Raw genomic sequence first — 18,239 nt, forward strand, 5'->3', positions numbered from 1 at the left:
CCCTCCCCTCCTGTCTCACTCACTTCTCTCCAGCCCTGTCACCTCCCTGCAAAGTCCAAGCCAATGGCCTGGGCCTCCCCATGTCCCCAGCTGCCTCCTGCCCACACAGCAGCCTGTGTGACCCATTCGAAGCACAAATCTGATTATATCCCTTGATACTTAAAACCCCTTAATAGCCTACAGCCCGCTAATGGCTTCCCAGGCTTAGGACTAAGGACCACGCCCTGGTCCTGGGCCGTGCACAAGGTCTGGCGCCTGGCCCCCGTCCAGGCACAGAAGCACGTTACTAATCAGTTCCCAGAGCTGGGCCAGAGCCTGCCTGACTCCAGGACTTGAGGGCAAGGGCCAGTCCCTAGTGGGGAACAGACAGTGGGTGCCACCCCACGGAGGCGGCAGCTGCCTGGGGCCACAGAAGGGCTCTGAGAAGCAGGGGCTGGCGAGACCTGGGCAGCCAGGGGCTGGATCGCCCTTCCCAGGCTACAGAGGCTCAAGGAAGTTTCCGGGCAGGACCTACTCCAAGGCCCCAGGCAGCGGAGGGACTGGCCTCTCGAGTCCAGAACTGGCTCTGCGGGGTGAGGCCGGGCAGTGTCTGGCCTGGGGCCCAGCTGCCCCACCTCCCACAGCAGCCAATCCCGGCCCAGGGCCAGGCACTCCTGAGCTGTACTCCCTCGGGCACCTGGGCAGCAGGAAGGAGGCTCAGACCATGATGTACAAAGGTAGCTGTATTGGGGAAGGGGTGGGGAGGGGGGATGGGGGAGGGACGGGTCAGTCTTCCTTCAGGCTCCCGAACACTGCGGCGGGCACGCTCTGCTGCTCCAGCCGAACCTCTGTGGGGAAGGCGGGAGCCAGTCACCCTCCTGGCGTTGGCCTGTCCCCCGAGGCCCACCCCGGCCCTGCCCCCGTCCCCGCCCCAGCCGGGCCCTCACCGTTGGGCTCCAGGTCCATCTCGTCCTCGTCCTCATCCTCGCCCAGCTGGATCTCCTCGGGGTTGACCTGCTGTGCCAGCTCTGCCAGCTCCTCCCGGGAGGCGTCACTCCTAGGGACGGGCCATGCTGCCTCAGTTCCCCACCCCGGGCCCCCTTGGGACCTGTCCCAGTCCTGTCCCGTCCAAGGATCCGCCCTCACCTCACGAACAGGATCTTGCTCTGGGCACGCAAGGGCTGGTCACGCTCCGCCTCAGCCGCCAGCTGCTCTGCCCGCTGTTCCAGCAGCTTCATGTCGTCCATGCCACTCTGCCCAGGGGCCAGGTCAGACACTAGGGGGTGGGAGCAGGGGGTCAGCGCCACGGGGGCCCCTCCCACACATCGGACGCTGCACTGTCCCAGTCCCCCAGGTGATGGCCCAGCCCTCAAGGAGATTGCCATCAGGATCTGAGGCTCCCAGACCCAGAAAGCCCAGGTCAGGCCGGGCTGAGATGCCCTGGATCAGGAACTCAGCCAGCTGGGACGGCTCACCGGTGCCCGTGGCACTGCCCGAGACCTTGAGCATCTGCGAGGCCATGAAGTTGACCTGCGTGTTGTACGTGGCCTGCACGCTGCGCCGGATACGCAGCATTTCCTTGATGGTGTCCTCATTGCCATGCCGGACCTCAAAGTCCTTCCACGTCTGCCAGAATGCGCCGGTCGTCTGCGTGGGGGGCAGGGCAGGGGTGGGTGTGTGTGCCCGTGAGCTGGCTGACTCCGCCACAGCCCCCAACCCTGATACCCGTCCCTCCCCACAGCCCCGAGCCCTACCCGGGGGTCACAGATCTGGGAGCAGAAGCTGTAGATGGCCCGGGCCCGGTCAATCTCCCCGAGCTTGCACTCCATGTCTGCAAACCGCAGGCACATCTCACGCGCGTGCTCGTCCGACAGCACCTGGACACCGGGGTTGGGGAGGCCGGGAGTGAGGCCGGGGTAGCTCGGGGGCTCCCAACACACCATGGCCATCCCTGTGCTTCCAGAAGGCTCCTTCCCAGCCCCTCCCACCTGCCTGGACCCCTTCCGTCTGCTCAGGGACCTCTGGCCCCGGCCCAGCCCCCGGCAGTGGGTACCTCAATGGCCTTCTGGTAGATGCCACGGGTGTGGGTGACCCCATAGATCTCGGCCGCCCGCTTGATGTAGATGTTGAACATGTCGTACTGCTGGGCGGGCTCCACGGCCCTGGTGGCGCGCTCGTACACGGCCATGGCATGCCGGGCCAGGCCCCACTCCTCCTCCAGCTGTGCGTACAGCAGGTACAAGGCTGGGCGGGGTAGGCGGGAGAGGGGAGCACGGTCAGCCGGGGCCAGTCAGAAACCCAGCCCGCCCGCCACCCCCCCATGCCCTCTGCCCGCCTCACTCTTGGCATATTTTGGGGGGCAGCCGTCCAGAGCCTGTTCAAACAGGTCCCGTGCCCGCTCCAGCTTGCGGCCCCCATAGCGGGCAATGAATTTGGTCAGGTAGGTGCTCCAGATGTCGGACACGTTGGGCCACTTGAACAGCGAGATGCCGCGCTCGTACGCCTGTTACCAGAGGGAGAGTCACATGTGAGAGTCTGCAGACAGAGACCACCAGGCACCCGGGATGTCCTTGGGTGGCGTCTGTAGGGAGCCTGCCGGGATCTCCCTTGGGGCCCTTCCCTGTCCACGCCTCCCTGTCCCTAATGGCAGTTGTGGGGGTCTGTCGTCTGCACTGTCTCCCTCTGTGAGAACAAGAACAGGGGTGCAATGGGACCTGCTAAGCACAGTCTGGCCCCATAGGAGGTGACATGATGGGTGAAGGTGGGTGGCTCCCCAGCTCCGCTGACGCTGGCTGCCTGTCCCCAGGGAGAAGGCCGCACCCCCTGACAGAGGGGCAGGCAGTAGCACGCATGTGCATGTACGACCTCCCCATTTGTGTATCTGTATAATGCCCACACGATCCATAGAAACACACACTCAAACATGACTGCTCCGGCCGCGGGACACGGCCTTCCCACGGAGACACGCAACACACCCCCTGGACCCCACAACCCGTCTCCTGAGCAGCGGGGCAGGGAGAGCCCGCACACACTGGCACCAACACCCTCCCCATGAGTCATGGGTGCACATGGAAGTAGGACCCTGTGCCTGCTATGGAATGAACTGTGGCCCCCTCAAAACATTCATATGCTCAAATCTTAACCCCCAGTACCTCAGAAAATAGATCTGTTTGAAGATGAGATCACTAAGTTAAACTGAGGTCGTTAGGGGCCGCCTAATCCATTATGACTGATGTCCTTTATAAGAAGAGGAAATTTCAAAAGTGACACACACAAAGAGAAGGCCACACAAAGACATAGGGAGAAGGCGGCTGTCTGTAAGCTAAGGAGAGAGGCCTCAGGAGGAACCAGCCATGCCCATGCCTCGATCCTGGACTTCCAGCCTCCAGGACGGGGAGAAGCTAAATCTTTGTTGTTTAAGTCACCCAGTCTGTATACTGTGTCACACAAGCCCCAGCAGATTCGTAAGTTGCTGAGGACCTCTGGGGAGGGGACACTGCCATCAGGGGCCTCTAGGTCCGCCCTAGCCCCTCACCTTGAAGCTCTCCTCGAAGTACTTGTGCTCCTCCAGGAACATGGCATAGTTGATGACGATCTGGGGTGTCGCGATACGCAGGTCCAGGATGCGGTCGTACACGGCCTTGGTGGACTGCGGGGGTGGGGATGGGAAAGGTCGGAGCTGGTTCTGGAGCTGAGTCCGGGGCCCCGTCCCTCCCCAGCCACAGGCAGCTCACCTGGAAGGTGCCGAGGCTCTCCTCCAGGTCAGCGAGCATGGACCAGACCTTCAGTGACTTGTACACGCGGTTCTGCACGGGCTCTGAGCCATCAAAGTATTCGGCCCGGCGGGCAGGCAGGGCCGTGGCCTTCTGCAGGGGCAGACAGCGGCCGGGGAGGCACTCAGGGGCTGTCCCCGGCCCTTGCCATACAACCTGCAGCCCCCACCCCACAGCCTGGGCCTGTTCTCACTCGCAGCAGCCGCAAGGCCTCATCGTAGTTCTCGTGTCGGAGCTCCAGCTCTCCGCACTGACACCACACGCTTGCCAGGTCATCCACCTGCTTGAAGTTCACCTTGGTGGCCTTCTCCAGGATGACACGGGCCTGCCGGGGCGGGCAGAGGCGAGGCTGAGACCCTGCCCACCTGGACAGCTCCCACCATCAAGGGTCAGAAAGGCGACCATGCTCACAAACATACAGGCACACACACACAGGCACACACACAGGCACACGCATGCGTGCACATATGCATGCACCCAAATGCACATGCACACACACACGTGCACACATGCACACATCCATGCACAAACGTACACACAACACATACATGCACACATATACAAGCACGCACACATGCATGAACACACAGGCACACGCAACAGGGTGCTCACATCGTCCAGCTGCCCGTTGTCCTCATAAAACTTGGCAAACGCCACCCACAGAGTGTGGGGCTTGCCTGTGGCCTTGAAGGGGTCCACCGTCTGCACAGCCTCTGTGTAGGTGTTGATGATCTGGGGACAGGAGGGAGGAGGTCACATAGGACTCAGGACCCTGCAGATGACAGTCGGGGCACAGCTGTGGCTCTGAGGGGTGGGGCCTGGAGGGTGCTGTGGCCCCTGTCGGGAGAGGCCAGGAACGAACTATGGCCCTTGCCAATGGTCAGGACCAAGAGAGAGCTGTGGCCCTAAGGGGAGGGGCCAGGAGAGAGCTGTGACCCTCCAAGGGGCAGGGCCACGAGGGAGCTGTGGCCCTCCAAGGGGTGGGGCCAGGAGGGACTGTGGCTCTGAGGGGCGGGGCTAGGGCAGGACGAGAACCCCAAGAACAGGGGTGGAATTGGACCTACTAAGCAGAGTCAGGCCCCTAGAAGGTGACATTATGGGTGAAGGTGGGTGGCTCCCCAGTTCTGCAGGAACTGTGGCCCTCAGGGGCAGGACCGGGGCAGGCTTCACACACCTCCCGGGGGCGGCCCTCGTGCAGGGCGACACGCTTGTGCCACTCGTGCACGTGGTGTGGGTTTTGGCGCAGCAAGACGCTGTTGAGGAGCAGGGGCCGCCGGCTGATGAGCTGCTCGAAGCGGGCCAGGCGCAGCTCCAGGTCCACATCATCTGGGAGCCGCAAGCATGTTCGTGAGGGGCGGAGACCCAGGATGCAGGTCCCCGGATGCCACCGCCTCCGCTCCCCACCCTCACTCCGCTCCAGCCCCCAGCCAAGTGCTCTGGGCCCTAGACACTCAGCTCGGGTGTCCACCTGAGCCCCACCCCCAGCCCCAGGTACTGTGGATACCCCCTCCTACCCCCACTGTTCCCCTAGCCCTCCTGCCCTGCCAGGCTCTGGCCCAGGCCTGAGATGTGTCCCCATTCCTGGCTCCTCCAAGACCCCCACACCCCCTGCATCCACTCAGCCTCCTTCCCTGCTGGCCCCCAGCTGAGCCTCCTGGGGCTGCCTCACCTGAGATGTGTCCCGCCCCTACCGCTAATGTCCACTCAGCTCTCTCCCCACCAGCCGGGGCCCCCAGAGGCTCACCCTCCTCCTCGCGCCCCAGCTCTGAGGCGGTCTCCATCTTTGCTGCGATCATGCTCTCCTCGAACTGGGCGTAGCTGTCAAACACCTGTGTGAAGTCCCGCACGGTCATCACCGTCCGGATGGCCTCCTCGTACACGTCCCGAGCCTGTGGGGACCCAGGGAAGGGGAGGTGAGAAGAAAGTGACGCAGGGGACAGGCAGCAGCACTCTTAGCACCAGCCCCTATCTGGAACCCCTGGGGGCCTTCTGGGTAGTGACCCATCCAGCACCTCTGGGTAGTGACCCCAGGACAGAGCCTCAGTGGAGCCTTCTCACCCCCACCCTGCCCTGCACTGCCAGGGTGATCTTGGGAGCTTCAGGACCTCCTCGGTAAACCGGGTGACTGCCCTTTGCACACAGTGACCTCAGGCTCGACTGAGACACATGTGTGAAGCACTTGGCACCCAATAGGTGGCCAAAAACCCCCCAGCGCCTATGGGTCCACCCTGCAGGGACCCTCGCCTCAGCTCATCCTCCGAGGGCTCAGAATTTGCTCCAAAGCGCCCCTCTCGCTTGCCTGACCCTCTTCCCCAGCCCACCTGTCCTCCATCTGGCTCACCCACCCCAGCTCAGGTCCCCTCTCTCTACCCAGCCCTGACGGGTCTTGCCCTGCTGCCTCCGACAGCCTTGGCCTACACGTGCCCCTGGAAGGGGCGCTGCGAAGCGCATACCGCCCACACCCCACTGGCGGCTCCCCCAGCCAGGAGCACGGCCAGCCCGTTTGGCTTTCGAGGCTCCCAACCTATCTTCCCTGGGTTCCTGAGCCTCCCCGCTCTCGGCTCTGGCCCTCTCTGCACCCACCTGCCCCCAGGCCATCCCCTGAGCTTGCCACTCCACTGCCTGCCAAGAGCCACAGTCAGCTAACCCCTGAGGGAGTGGCCCTCACACCACGTACCTCCTCAGTGCTGCGCCTGCATCACTGAGCTGATTGGTGACAGGCAGTAACTGTCACCCTGATTTTACAAATGAAGACACCCCGCCTTAGTGGGGCCAAGGCCGCACAGCCAGAGGGTGAACCCTGAACGCAAATGTGGCTGACTCCAAGGCTGACATGCCTGCGGGCAGGAGTGCTCCCCTCCCCTCAGCAGGACAGCAATCGTGTGCAGGGACATGCATGTCTGTCAAAAATGGCACTTTTTTTTTTTTTTTTTTTTTGAGATGGAGTCTCGCTCTGCCACCCAGGCTGGACTTCAGTGGCGCGATCGCAGCTCACGGCAACCTCCACCTCCCAAGTTCAAGCGATTCTCCTGCCTCAGCCTCCCGAGTAGCTGGGATTACAGGTGCCCACCACCATGTCTGACTAATTTTTGTATTTTTAGTAGAGATGGGGTTTCACCATGTTGGCCAGGCTGGTCTTGAACTGCTGACCTCAAGTGACCCTACCGCCTTGGCCTCCCAAAGTGCTGGGATGACAGGTGTGACCCACCTCACCCGGCCATAAATGGCATGTTTTCTGCCTGTGCATGTGTCGACATGTGTCCCCGAGTGTCGGAGGGAGACCCTGCCCCGAACCCAGAGCCCCGTGTGCCAGCATGCACCTTCTCGAAATGGCCACTGCGGATGTAGTAGTCGGCGAGAGAACACCAGAGCTTGCCCAGCTGGTCGGTGAAGCGGGTGAGGCCTCCGCGGATGATGGCATCCACATTGAGGGACTGTACCTTGTCCGGATTCTGGGAGATGAGGTCGCACAGCTCGTGCCACAGCTGCAGGGCATGGGGCAGTGGGGGAGAGTCTCAGGCTCAGTCATGGAGGGGGTGGCCCTCCCACCCGGTTCCCGGCTCCCAGCAGGCCCACCTGGTAGTTGGACTTGCCGGCCTTGGACACGAAACGCTCGTCGTTCACCACGGTGGCCAGGCGCTGGGCGGCCTCATCCAGCCGGTCACTTGACTTGAGGTACTCAATGTACTCCTCTGCACTCTCAGGACTCAGCTGGGGACCGAGCCACCCCTCAGGCAGTCAGTGGGGTGGCAGGGCTACGCCCACCTCCCAATTCAGTGGCTTCGGGGCGTCCCCCCCCAACCCATTTATGAGTGTCTTGGGCAAAAGCAAGCCCTGTCAAACCAGCCTCAGCCCCACTGGTCCAGCCCAGTTCCTACTGGTCTAGCCTTGGCCCCACTGGGTTAGGCTCAACCCCCTGTGGGTCCTGCCTTGGCTCCACTGGTCCAGCCTCAGTCCTGACTAGACCAGCTGTTAACTTTTTGGGTTAGCCTTGATCCGCAAGGGCACAGCCTTGACTGCAGTGGTCCAGTCTCAGCCCCAATGGTCCAGCCTTGGTCCTTTTGGGTTAGAATTGAACCCCAACCCACAATGGGTCCAGCCTTGGCTCCACTAGTCCAGCCTCAGTCCTGACTGGTCTAGCCTTGGCCCCTTTGGGTCAGCCTTGATCCCATGGGTCCAGCCTTGACTATAGTGTCCAGCCTGGGCCCCATGGGTCCAGCCTCAGTCCTGACTGGTCCAGCTTAGAATCCAAATGTCATAGAACAGATACTCTAAGTTTGAGCAAACCATGCCCCACTCCCGCCCGGCTGGTGCTTCCACTCTCCACCCTGCCTGCTTCTCCCCACCCCTATTCCTGGCCCTCTTCATGGCTGTGGTTTTACTCTAGTTCATGCCATCAGCTCATATGTATCTGTCTTCCTAGTTAGACTAAAAGCTCCGTGCAGGCAGGGAGTGTCTTAGTCACACTGTCCTCAGCACCCATCGCTATGCCTAATGTGAAACCGGTGTGAGCAAACTATTTGGAAAATAAAGACACGAATCACGGACAACAAAACACATGCATCTCCAGGAGCCTCTTCCCACATCCTGTCTGCTGGGTGACATCCTACACAGAGCTAGTGTCACAGTGAGGCCATTTCTGGAAACTAACCTGGGGAACCAGCGTACCTGCTAGGCTCACCTTGAGGAAGCGCCGATAGCCTCGCACAGCTGTCTCAGGCAGTGGGTGTGAGCGCAGGAAGCGCAGATACAGGGGCCAAATTCGAGAGTGCTGCGTGATGGGCAGTGCCCGGAGGGCACGGTCGAAGGTGCGGCGGGTGTGTGTGACGCGCCCCTGGTCCATGAGGAACTGGCAGTAATCTAGCCACAGACGAGGCATCTGGGGGTGTGGGGAGAGGCGGCTGGGGCTAACGGACTCCATGGCCTGGCCACAGACACTCGATGTCCTGTGGCTGAGCCACACCTGGGGCCACCACATAAATGCAGCGGGACCCAGAAACCCCCAGCTCTAAGACTGAGTCCAGCCCAACTTCCCATGCAAAGAAGCAACAGGAATCCAAGCCCCCATCCCTAACATGCTGAGCCCAGCCCCTGTCCCCGCCCCACCCACCACCATGGACTGAGCTCCACTTCCCGATTCATCCCCTCGCCGAGCCCCAAACCTTGTGCATGAACACAAAGGCCCTCTCATGACAGTTGTTGACATCTTCATAGGCAGGGTCAGTCACACAGCGATGCTTCACCTGTGCCCGACGCGCCTTCAGGTATCGGTACCAGAGTTTGTAGCTGGGGAATAGGAGGGGACAGATGCTGATCGGTCAGCTTTATGGACACCCCCAGAACCATTTGCCCTGCCCCAGTTGGCAAATGTGGGAAGAAGGGGTGTGGGAGGGGTGACATGTCTCAGCAATGACAGGGACAGACTGGGACATCAGAGAAGGTGTGCTGACCCATCAAGGGATGTACAGGTCAGTGATGAAACACGAAGCAATCACCCGGGACCCACTTGGCAGTTTTGTTATAACTGGACCAGGTGGGGTGGGGGCTGGTGGGCAGGGCAGCTGGAGCCATTCCCACCTGCAGGGCAGCAGCTTGAGTGCCCGCTCGTATAGCTGATTGAGCCTGGGCTTCGGGGCGCCCTGTTTGAACTCGATGTAGCGAAGCCAGCATTTGACAGAGAACTGGTTCCGCATGATTTCCTCCTCATAGGGGAGGTCCTCTTCCTCCTGCCAGGGCCAGGGAATGGGAAGAAGAGAGGCCTACCCTCAGAGCCTGTGTGCAGCACCATCCCACTGCTGGGGCTCAGGTCCAAACTCTGGACTTTTACCTAGATCCCACCACCCACCAAGGAAGTCAAGTCACCAGATGCCCAGGCGCCAAACCAGATGCCCAGACACCAAGACAGTGGCCCAGACCTTTACCCCTCAGAATTCAACTACCCAAAATCGAACCCAAATCATCAGACTTCTCAGTCATTAGGGCTCTGGGCCAGGAATGAGTCCGCATCACCACTCGCTTTCTGCCCCAGATGGTCAGACTCCTTAGATACCAAGGCCCTGGCCCAGATGCCAGGCCTCTGTCCTGGACACCAGACCCCACTTCTTCAAAACGTGCCTCTTCCCAGACACCAGGCCTTTGGCCCCTCAGACTCCCACTGTCACCATCTGACCCATCTCCACCCCAGGCCCAGATGACCAGATCTTTACCCCAGCCACCAGGGCTCTCAGGTCCAGATTCCAAGCCACTAGCCCCGCCCCCAGGATCCCACTAGCCAGCGTCTAGTTCAACTCTGCCCCAGAAGTTAAAAGCTAGGCCTTTATCTCACAGGAAGAGTTATACACCAGAAGCCAAGCCTTTAACTCTGCACACCAAGAATCGGGTGAAGATGTCACGCCTCTACTCCAGAGAGTAAGTATGTCACTGGCCATCGCCTGACAAACTCCACATCACCAGGGTTCTTCTAGCCTGGCCACCACCCGAGAAACTGTCATGCTGCAGTCCAGGCCTAGAGACCGCTATCCAGAAAACCAAGCCTTCATCCCAGAAACCAGAACCCTGGCCTCGTAATCACGCCTTTACTTCAGACACCGATCTTCACCTCTCAAGGTTCAGTTATGCGATCTTCCTCCTCTCCCATTCCCTGCACGCCCCCATTTCCGCCCCTGGTTCGGGAGGCTAGACGCTTCCCTTCGACAGTAGTTTTCTACTCAGACCCTAAGATACAACACCATATTTTTACTCCCGGACAGTTCGGTGCGGACATGACGATCCGGTCTCTGGCCCGTTAGGGTTCCCAGACCTTGGCCTGGCAGTTTCGGCCTAAATCCCCTTGCCGACCCAGCCCCGATCCCCTGCGGCGTCCAGCTCCCAATGCCCCAACGCAGGCCACCCCCGGCTCCTCTGTGGACTCACGAAGACAAGGTCCGGCCGCTCGGGCCGCGAGAGTCGCGCCATCACCACCATTTTTCTGGATGCCCAGGTACTGGAGAGAGTCGCGCGCTTATGACGTCTACCACTGACGGCCCGCCCCTCCGAGCCAGACCCGTTTTCTATTGGTTAAATCATTTTTGACGGACAGGCTCACGTTATTGATTTCTTTCCGAAGCCGCCAGCGACCGGAAGCAGAATAGAGGCGCCAGAAGATGCGTCATCAGGATACACATTGGCCAATCAGCTTCAGCAATGGAGCGTGCAAAACACCAGTGAGCTTCTGTCTTGCTGGAGGGTCGGCTTTGGGCGGAAGTGGCTTTGTTGACCGGGAGAAACGAGATGGGGGTGAAGCTGGAGATATTTCGGGTCAGTGGACACAGGAGTGGGTTGGGAGGCTGGGCAGGGGATCTTCCTGGATCTGAAGATGAGGTTGGAAATGGGGGGACTTCAAAGGAAGAGGGCGCGCTCCAAGGAGAAAGCTCTTAAGATTTGAGAGGAACCTTTCTAGTTGGAAATCCAGGAGAGGGGACGCTGGGCTGGGGGCGGTTCTCGGATTTGGGCTTCTGGGTTTGGGGGCTGTGAGAGGACTGGTCCGAGGAAGGACCTCAGAGAGGGGTGAGCTGAGAAGGGGGCTCTAAAGAAGGAAGACTTAAGATCCTGGGGGAGCTCTCGGGCTCGTGGTGGGTGGGTGTCTATGACAGGGAGATTCCTAGACTTCGAGAAGTGGAGTTGAAGAGTGACGCCTCCTGGGTTTGGGGGTGCTCCCGGGATCTTAAGTGGGGATGGGTAATGAGGTCTCGAGGAGATGCTTTTGATTGTAGCTGGGGCGTCTGTGTGTCTATCTTTGAGAGGAAGACTCCAGCTCAGAGGGAACTTTCAGGAATGAGGCCTCCTGGATTATAGGAGTTAGGTTTTAGGGTACGAGGTTCCTGTACCCTTGGTGGGAGTTCTGGGGTTCTTGGGTCGGCCGTAACGAGGCGCTTCTGGACTCTGCAGTAGGATGGGTCCCCCAGGCTCTGAGGAGCCTCTGGACATTGCTTGGGGGGCTCACCTCACCCACCCTCTGCCATTCCAGATGATAATCTACCTCACTTTCCCTGTGGCTATGTTCTGGGTTTCCAATCAGGCCGAGTGGTTTGAGGACGATGTCATACAGCGCAAGGTGGGCATAAGAGGGGTGTTTGAGGGTTCATTCCAGGGGTGGGAGAGGGTGTGGGGCAGCAGTCTGCTGGGGACCAATGTCTACCTCCCATAAGCCGACCCTACCCTGTTGTGGGGCTCTGGAGGCCTTTGGCTCGTGTCCCAGTTGTGACTTTTCCTTACAGAGGGAGCTGTGGCCACCTGAGAAGGTAAGTGATCTCTTCTTCCTGCCAGAGGGATGGAGGAGGCTGGATTCTTGTATCCGGGATGGGTTTTAGATGAAAATTTTAGGTCAGGCGCAGTGGCTCATGCTTGTAATCCCAGGGCATGGGAGGCTGAGGTGGGTAGATCACTTGAGGTCAGGAGTTCAAAACCAGCCTGGCCAACATGGCGAAACCCCATGTCTACAGAAATGTAAAACTTAGCCAGGCATGGTGGCAGGTGCCTATAATTCCAGCTGCTTGGGAGGCTGAGGGAGGAGAATCACTTGAACCCAGGAGGTGGAGGTTGCAGTGAGCCCAAGATCACGCCACTGCACTCCAGCCTGGGCAATAGAGTGAGACTTTGTCTCAAAAAGAAACATTTTACTCTCAGCCATGAGTAAGGAACCGAGAGCAGAGGAGTAGATGGTTTCCTTATTGCCTTCTCCTGGAAGAGTGAAGCGGATCCCACGCAGACCCCTTTGTAATTGGCAGGGGGCTTCCAGTGAAGACACTGAACCCTGAAGCTGTGGTCTGGGGCAGGGTGGTGGGAGAGGTGGGCGGGGGGGGGGTCCCGGCTCTGAGGTGTGTGCCCCTCCCCCCTTCCTGTCCCACCCGCTTCTCCACCCCTAGCTTCAAGAGATAGAGGAATTCAAAGAGAGGTTACGGAAGCGGCGGGAGGAGAAGCTCCTTCGCGATGCCCAGCAAAACTCCTGAAGCCTCCAAGTGGGAGTCCTAGCCCCTCCCCTGATGAAATATACATATACTCAGTTCCTTGTTATTCATTTAAGTGTTTTATTCTTTTATCAGTTTTTCGGGGCCGAGTGAGACCCAGGATGCCTCAGGCCCTCAGGGGGCTTGTGTCGGGGGCTGGGGGCTGCTGTTCCGACGGAAGCTGAGAGCAGTCGGGTCCTGAGGGGTGAGCAGGGGTTGGGGACTGAGGGTCCCAGCTCGTTTCTGTGCTCCGTCCTGTGGATGAAGAGGGGTCAGCCAGGGGGAGGGCTCAAGGGCAGTGCCGGCCACAGGTGGCGAACAATGGAGAGAGGGTGCAGGTAGGCACCGTGTCCCACCTCATCGTGAGCACTGGTCTATGTTTACCCTCAATATCTGCCATTTAGGGTGGCATTTGAGTGTGAGGTGGCAGGTCTTGGGGCCCTCGCTGGGGTCTTGATCAGAACCCAAGCTTCGTGTATGTGTGAAGTCAACAGATGTGAGTATGCAGATGTATATATCCTATGCGTGAGCTTACGTGCCCTCCTCCCTGGGATACTTTCCTAGGAAGGGGTCCTATTTTCTCCCTTTGGCCTCCCCAGAACCTTCAGACTTGGGGGCAGGAGCCACAAGTTCCAGCCATGGGTCTGACACTAGCATGGCCCCTGTATAACCTTGGGCCCCTCTAGCCACTGCCTGGTCCTTGGTCCTCCCATCTGAAGTCAGGGCAGTGGATGGACAGAGGTGGGGCAGGCCCTGTTCCCTCCTGGCTAGGGTGGAGGGCAGGATCGGAGAGCACTGCCTGGCGGGTTTCTCCTCGACATCGCCAGAACATCACCTACCTTGGACCCCACGGGCTGGAAGCCGGGCAGGCTGCTGACTGTCACACGTTGGTCATCCATGCGGCGGCCCTGGGTACTGGCCAGCATGTCCATGAGGCTGTCCATCTCGGGGGTGGGGTCGCTCTCTGCGTGGACGTTCACAGACTTGGGAGGACACAGCCGGAGTGGTGGCCCCCAACCCTACCCCTTCACCCCCACACAGATGCTTCAGGGTGCACAACCGCCTCCCACATCCCGTGCCCCCAGGCCCTCCAGATGACCACTTGCCCTGCACTCCCACCCCGTTCACGCCCCATGGACAGCACCCCCGTGCCCATGCTCACGGCTCTTGGTGGTCTGGCCCGGCCCAGCCTGCAGTGAACAGCGCTGCCCCTCCATCCGGTCGCCCTGCACGTGGCTCAGCAGATTGAAGAAGCCCTCCTGGTCTGGGGAGCCCGCCTGGAGACAGACTCGCTCAGTCTGGTTGGCCCTTCAGCTTGGGGGCCCCTCCCCAAACTTCCCAGAAAGCCTGCTCACACCCTGACCCCGGGGCCTGCCGTCCCCACTTCCTCAGCTCTCACCATGGTCCCCGCCGATCCTCTCTGCAGAGCTGTTCTGAATGAGACATGAGTCTCCTTCCCAATCCTGGCCCCCGCCCCAGGGGCCCTGGCCAGCAGTGCCACTTCACGTGGTACCGCCTCAAGGGACAGGCTCCGATGCCAGTGTCCCGCTGTCCTAGATTGGGGCCTGATGAGTGTGGCCTGGGAGCTGGGACACGAATCAGGGAAACATGGCCCAGGAGCTACCCCCAGGTCCCAGCATCTCCCATCAATAGGGGTCCATACGGAGAGCCCTGCCCTCTGCCCTGGGGCCTGGCACTCAGACCCCCAAGCCCACCAGCCCCTTTCTACAGCCACAACTGGGTCAGGGGGTCCTAGGAGACTCACTCGCTAATTAGGTGCCCTACAAACTAATTAGTCTTGTCAATCATGGGCTCTGAGACCTTGAGCTGGGGGTGGGGTGGGGGCAGGGCCCTCTCACCTCGGTACAGGGGCCTGAGCCTTCCTCCGTCTTCTCCTCCTGATCCATCATGTCCCTGGACTCCAGTCACTTTTCTGCTGGCCTCTGCCCCAGCCCAGTGCCAGAGAGGGCCTTTTAAATGTCCAGGATGTGGGGGTGTGGATTCCCCCCATCCCCAAATCCCCAGCTCATGCCCCATCTGCTCCCACCCAAGCTTAAGCCCCATAAAGATCATCCAGATAATTGTTTGCCCACAACGATGCTGGATCTGGCATGGGGGGTAGGGGGCAGGGCGACCTGAGCTTGGACCTCGCTGTGCCCAGCAGCAATGACTGGACCCCAGGGACTCTCGGGTGTGATGTCACAAAAGGCCTGAGCAGCGTCCCCACAGTTGGAGAAGGGAGGCCAACAGTGTAGGGTGGTAGCTGGCTTAGGGAGGACTTGCAGGTGTCCCCACCCAGCCACCCAGGTTCCCCCACTGGCTTCTGGAAGGGCAGCTGCCACCTGCAGTCGGTAGAGAAAAAGGAGGTTGGAGTCAAAGGCCCCTTCCCTCCCTCCCTCTCTGCACCGGCCTCAGACACCACCGGCCACCCTAGCTCCAGCTCTGTCTCCTTGGCAGCAAGTCAAGGGGTCTCCCAGCCACCCTTCCTTCAACTCACTGTCCCTGGAGCCTGGTTGCCTGCCCCAGACCCCAAAACAAGAAAGTCTGGGGTCTCCTGTTCCCACATCACCTAAATGCCAGGTTGAGCTATCTCCTCTCCTCTATCACCCTAGCCCCAGGTGGGAACAGGAGGCGAGACTCCCTGGGGACAGAGGCAGGCGGGGAGAGGACGTCCCTGCCTTTTCCCCCGAGCCACTGTGGCTTTCCCTCAGTGCCCAAGCAGGGGATACCACTGGGAGGTCCCCATCCCCTTCCATTCACTCCCCAAGACGCCTTTACGGAAACCAGTGGAAGTTTCATCTCAGAATGAATGGGCTGCACTATCACCACCTCTGCCCGAGCCTCCTCTGTTCCACAAAGGGCCAAGTTCACACTCTCTCCCTCTATGCCAATGAAGTGTCCCCCTCCTCAGTACGTGTATCCCTTTCCTAGGCCTGCCAGAACAAAGTGTCATAGACCAGATGGCTTAAAACACATAAGTTGACTTTTATTATATATTTTTATATAGAGATGAGGTCTCACTATATTGCCCAGGCTAGTCTCAAACTCCTGGGTTCATGTGATCCTCCCGCCTGGGCCTCCCAAAGTGCTGGGATTACAGGCATGAGCCACCATGCTGAGCCTTTTAAATTTTTTTTTAACAAATTTATTGAGCCAACGTTCCAGAGGCCAGAGCCTGAAATGAAGGTGTTGGCAGAGCTGTGCTCCCTCTGAAAACCAGGTATCAGGAGCCCTCCTTGCCCCTCCCTGGCTTTTGGCAGTGGCCTGCCATCCTTGATGTCCTTGGCTTGTCACTGCAGCTCTTCACTCCCTGCCTCCGTGGTCACATGGCATTCTCCCTCTGTGTCCCAGTCTTTATATACCCATTTCCCCACCCCCCCAACCACCTACACTGAACCAGGCAGACATATAACTATCTTACAAGGACACCAGTGATATTGCATTAGGGGCCTACTCTACTCCAGTGTGACCTCATGCTCACTGCTAATATCTATAATAACCCCATATCAAATAAGATCCTATTGTGGGGTATTGGGGATTAGTACTTCATTATCTTTTGGGGGTTAGTGGTGGGGTGGCTGGCCCTAACAGCTCTCCGTCCCCGCAAGGGATCAGGCTGAGAAGCTGGAGGCGGTCCTGGCTTCCATCCCCCCAGGATCTGGAGGGTTCCCCGCCTTCCCCTGCTCAAAACTCTTGAGAAGACAAAACCCAAACACCTAGGGGTTGTGGAAATGTTCTAAAATGGATTGTGGTAATGGACACACAACTCCAAAAATACTGAAAGCCATTGACTTACGCACCTTAGGTCAGCGAGTTGTATGGTATGTGAATTATATCTCAGTAAAGCTGTTACAAAAGGAGGAAGGGGCAGGGTGCGGTGGCTCATACCTAAAATCCTAACACTTTGGGAGGCCAAGGCAGGAGGATCCCTTGAGCCCAGGAGTTTGATACCAGCCTGGGCAACATAGGGAGACCCTGTCTCTTAACAACAACAACAACAAAATCAACCGGGCACGGTGGCGTGCACCTGTAGTCCCAGCTACTTGGGAGGCCGAAGTGGAAGAATCCCTTGAGCTCAGGAAGTCGAGGCTACAGTGAGCTATGATCGTGCCACTGCCCTCCAGCCTGAGCAACAGAGCGAGACCCGTCTCTTTACAAAACAAAAACAAACAAAAACGGGGAGGAGGGAGAAGAAGGAAGAAAGGAAGGGAAAAGGAAAGGAAAGGAAGAAATAGCTCAAACTCCTACCTACGGTTGCCAACCGTCCTGGTTTGCCTGTGGCTGTCCTATTTTTAGCACTGAAAGTCCTGCATCCTGGCACTGGGATGGGTCAGTCTGACCTTGTCCTACAGAAGTCTGGCCCCTGCTGCCCCCACCCTCCAGCCTTCTTAAGCTCGGGGCTCCTCCCTTCTCTACCTGGACATGCTGTGTGGCTGCTTCTAGAATCCATTTAGGGATAATGTCAAAAGGCTGCTTCTTCAGAGAGGCCCTCGGGGGTCATCCTCAATAAAGTCCCCTCCCACCCCTACCTTCTGTGGCACTTGTTGTCACATTAGTTTATTTCCTTTAGGGCAGCATGGATCCTTTCCTATCTCTCCCAGACCTTCGGGTCTGATTCACTCCCTATGTCCCATGTAAGTGGCAGGGGGCTTGGTACCTTCATCAACACGGCCGAGCGAAGGAACCAGCTCAGACCAGCAAGAGTCTGTTTGCACACATACCTCGCATCTTAAATCGGAGACCTCATTTTGTATGGGTGCTGCTGGGGCTGTGCCTTCCAAGCGACAGGACACACAGCAGAAGCAGCTTCTGAAATTCCGAGTGTGTGTCTGTGTTTGCAAGCATTTGAGGGCGTCACTCACCCCATGTGTGTATCAGCATGTTAATTCGATTGTTGGTCCACGAGGGTAAGCGTTGCTCCTCCCGGAAGAGGGTAAGGCTGTGACAAATGCTCCCTGGGGACAGGCTCCTGGCTTGAATCCCAGCAGGCTCACTCGGCGTGGCCTTGGATTAGGGATCCCGCTAAGCCTCGGTTTCCTCGTCGGCACCGCAGTCCAGGTCGGAACATCGGGCAGGACTGAATGAAAAGTATGTCCAGGTGCCTGCACACAAGAGGTCTCCAGGCCTCCTGAATCCATCAAAAGTTATCCAAGACGGCGGCTGCTGCTGCTGCTGCCTCTAAACCCTGAAGTACAGAAGGCAAGTGGGTCAAGATCCCAGGCCCAGACAGTGGCGGCCCGGTGGCATCGAGTGGGTGCCGTGTATCTTGCAGGCACGGAACCTCCCGGGGAAGATGGAGGGATTATTGCCCTGCGATCCCGCTTCGCACGCAAGCCAGGAAGTGTGTGTCTGAACTCCCGTCTGTGAGCGTGTCGTCGAGGTGTGCCCCTCCAGCGACTTCGTGCTCGGCAGCGCGGACGCACCTGCCCGTCCTCCCCGCCAGGGACTCAACTTCCTGGGCCTGGGCGAGAACCGACGGCGGGGAGGGGCCAGGTGCGCAGGG

General features: G+C 59.2%; 3 protein-coding genes across 6 annotated transcripts; 1 reads left to right on the forward strand and 2 right to left on the reverse strand.

The window, feature by feature from the left end:
- Positions 1–704: 704 nt before the first annotated feature.
- On the reverse strand, positions 705–10,881 carry XAB2 (XPA binding protein 2). The gene is made up of 19 exons (XM_016934882.2): positions 10,665–10,881; positions 9,330–9,478; positions 8,915–9,038; positions 8,434–8,631; positions 7,329–7,463; positions 7,073–7,237; positions 5,497–5,641; positions 4,927–5,078; positions 4,365–4,484; positions 3,946–4,077; positions 3,714–3,845; positions 3,515–3,628; positions 2,320–2,482; positions 2,033–2,223; positions 1,734–1,856; positions 1,455–1,626; positions 1,126–1,255; positions 927–1,036; positions 705–827 (listed from the first exon to the last, which is right to left on the reverse strand). The coding sequence occupies exons 1-19, from the start codon at positions 10,713–10,715 to the stop codon at positions 766–768; spliced, it is 2,568 nt and encodes an 855-aa protein (XP_016790371.2). The 5' UTR covers positions 10,716–10,881; the 3' UTR covers positions 705–765.
- A 42-nt stretch (positions 10,882–10,923) lies between these two features.
- LOC100610902 (protein PET100 homolog, mitochondrial) lies at positions 10,924–12,807 on the forward strand. The gene is made up of 4 exons (XM_003953333.4): positions 10,924–11,048; positions 11,758–11,844; positions 12,008–12,031; positions 12,656–12,807. The coding sequence occupies exons 1-4, from the start codon at positions 11,022–11,024 to the stop codon at positions 12,737–12,739; spliced, it is 222 nt and encodes a 73-aa protein (XP_003953382.1). The 5' UTR covers positions 10,924–11,021; the 3' UTR covers positions 12,740–12,807.
- On the reverse strand, positions 12,801–18,217 carry PCP2 (Purkinje cell protein 2). 4 transcript variants are annotated; one of them, XM_009434499.4, is made up of 5 exons: positions 17,599–18,217; positions 14,596–14,679; positions 13,899–14,013; positions 13,576–13,700; positions 12,801–12,991 (listed from the first exon to the last, which is right to left on the reverse strand). In XM_009434499.4, the coding sequence occupies exons 2-5, from the start codon at positions 14,644–14,646 to the stop codon at positions 12,872–12,874; spliced, it is 411 nt and encodes a 136-aa protein (XP_009432774.1). In that variant the 5' UTR covers positions 14,647–14,679; positions 17,599–18,217; the 3' UTR covers positions 12,801–12,871. The 4 variants fall into 4 exon arrangements, with proteins under 4 accessions (XP_009432774.1, XP_009432772.1, XP_009432773.1 ...); XM_009434497.4 differs by having other exon boundaries at positions 14,596–15,078; XM_009434498.4 differs by having other exon boundaries at positions 14,596–15,078; positions 17,458–18,217.
- Positions 18,218–18,239: the final 22 nt, after the last annotated feature.

Source organism: Pan troglodytes, chromosome 20 (genome assembly GCF_028858775.2).
Source record: "Pan troglodytes isolate AG18354 chromosome 20, NHGRI_mPanTro3-v2.0_pri, whole genome shotgun sequence".
Taxonomy (NCBI): Eukaryota; Metazoa; Chordata; class Mammalia; order Primates; family Hominidae; genus Pan; species Pan troglodytes.

Excerpts from the sequence above, each read along its gene's own strand:
- XAB2 (XM_016934882.2), bottom strand. The coding sequence starts at position 10,715 with ATGGTGGTGATGGCGCGACTCTCGCGGCCCGAGCGGCCGGACCTTGTC. Across the intron at positions 7,464-8,433 it reads GCTATCGGCGCTTCCTCAAG|CTGAGTCCTGAGAGTGCAGA; the intron begins GTGAGCCTAGCA and ends CTCGGTCCCCAG. Across the intron at positions 3,629-3,713 it reads AGAGCCTCGGCACCTTCCAG|TCCACCAAGGCCGTGTACGA; the intron begins GTGAGCTGCCTG and ends CCACCCCCGCAG.
- LOC100610902 (XM_003953333.4), top strand. The coding sequence starts at position 11,022 with ATGGGGGTGAAGCTGGAGATATTTCGG. Across the intron at positions 11,049-11,757 it reads TGAAGCTGGAGATATTTCGG|ATGATAATCTACCTCACTTT; the intron begins GTCAGTGGACAC and ends CTGCCATTCCAG. Across the intron at positions 12,032-12,655 it reads AGCTGTGGCCACCTGAGAAG|CTTCAAGAGATAGAGGAATT; the intron begins GTAAGTGATCTC and ends CTCCACCCCTAG.
- PCP2 (XM_009434499.4), bottom strand. The coding sequence starts at position 14,646 with ATGATGGATCAGGAGGAGAAGACGGAGGAAGGCTCAGGCCCCTGTACC. Across the intron at positions 14,014-14,595 it reads GCTCAGGCCCCTGTACCGAG|GCGGGCTCCCCAGACCAGGA; the intron begins GTGAGAGGGCCC and ends GTCTGTCTCCAG. Across the intron at positions 13,701-13,898 it reads GGGCCAGACCACCAAGAGCC|AGAGCGACCCCACCCCCGAG; the intron begins GTGAGCATGGGC and ends ACGTCCACGCAG.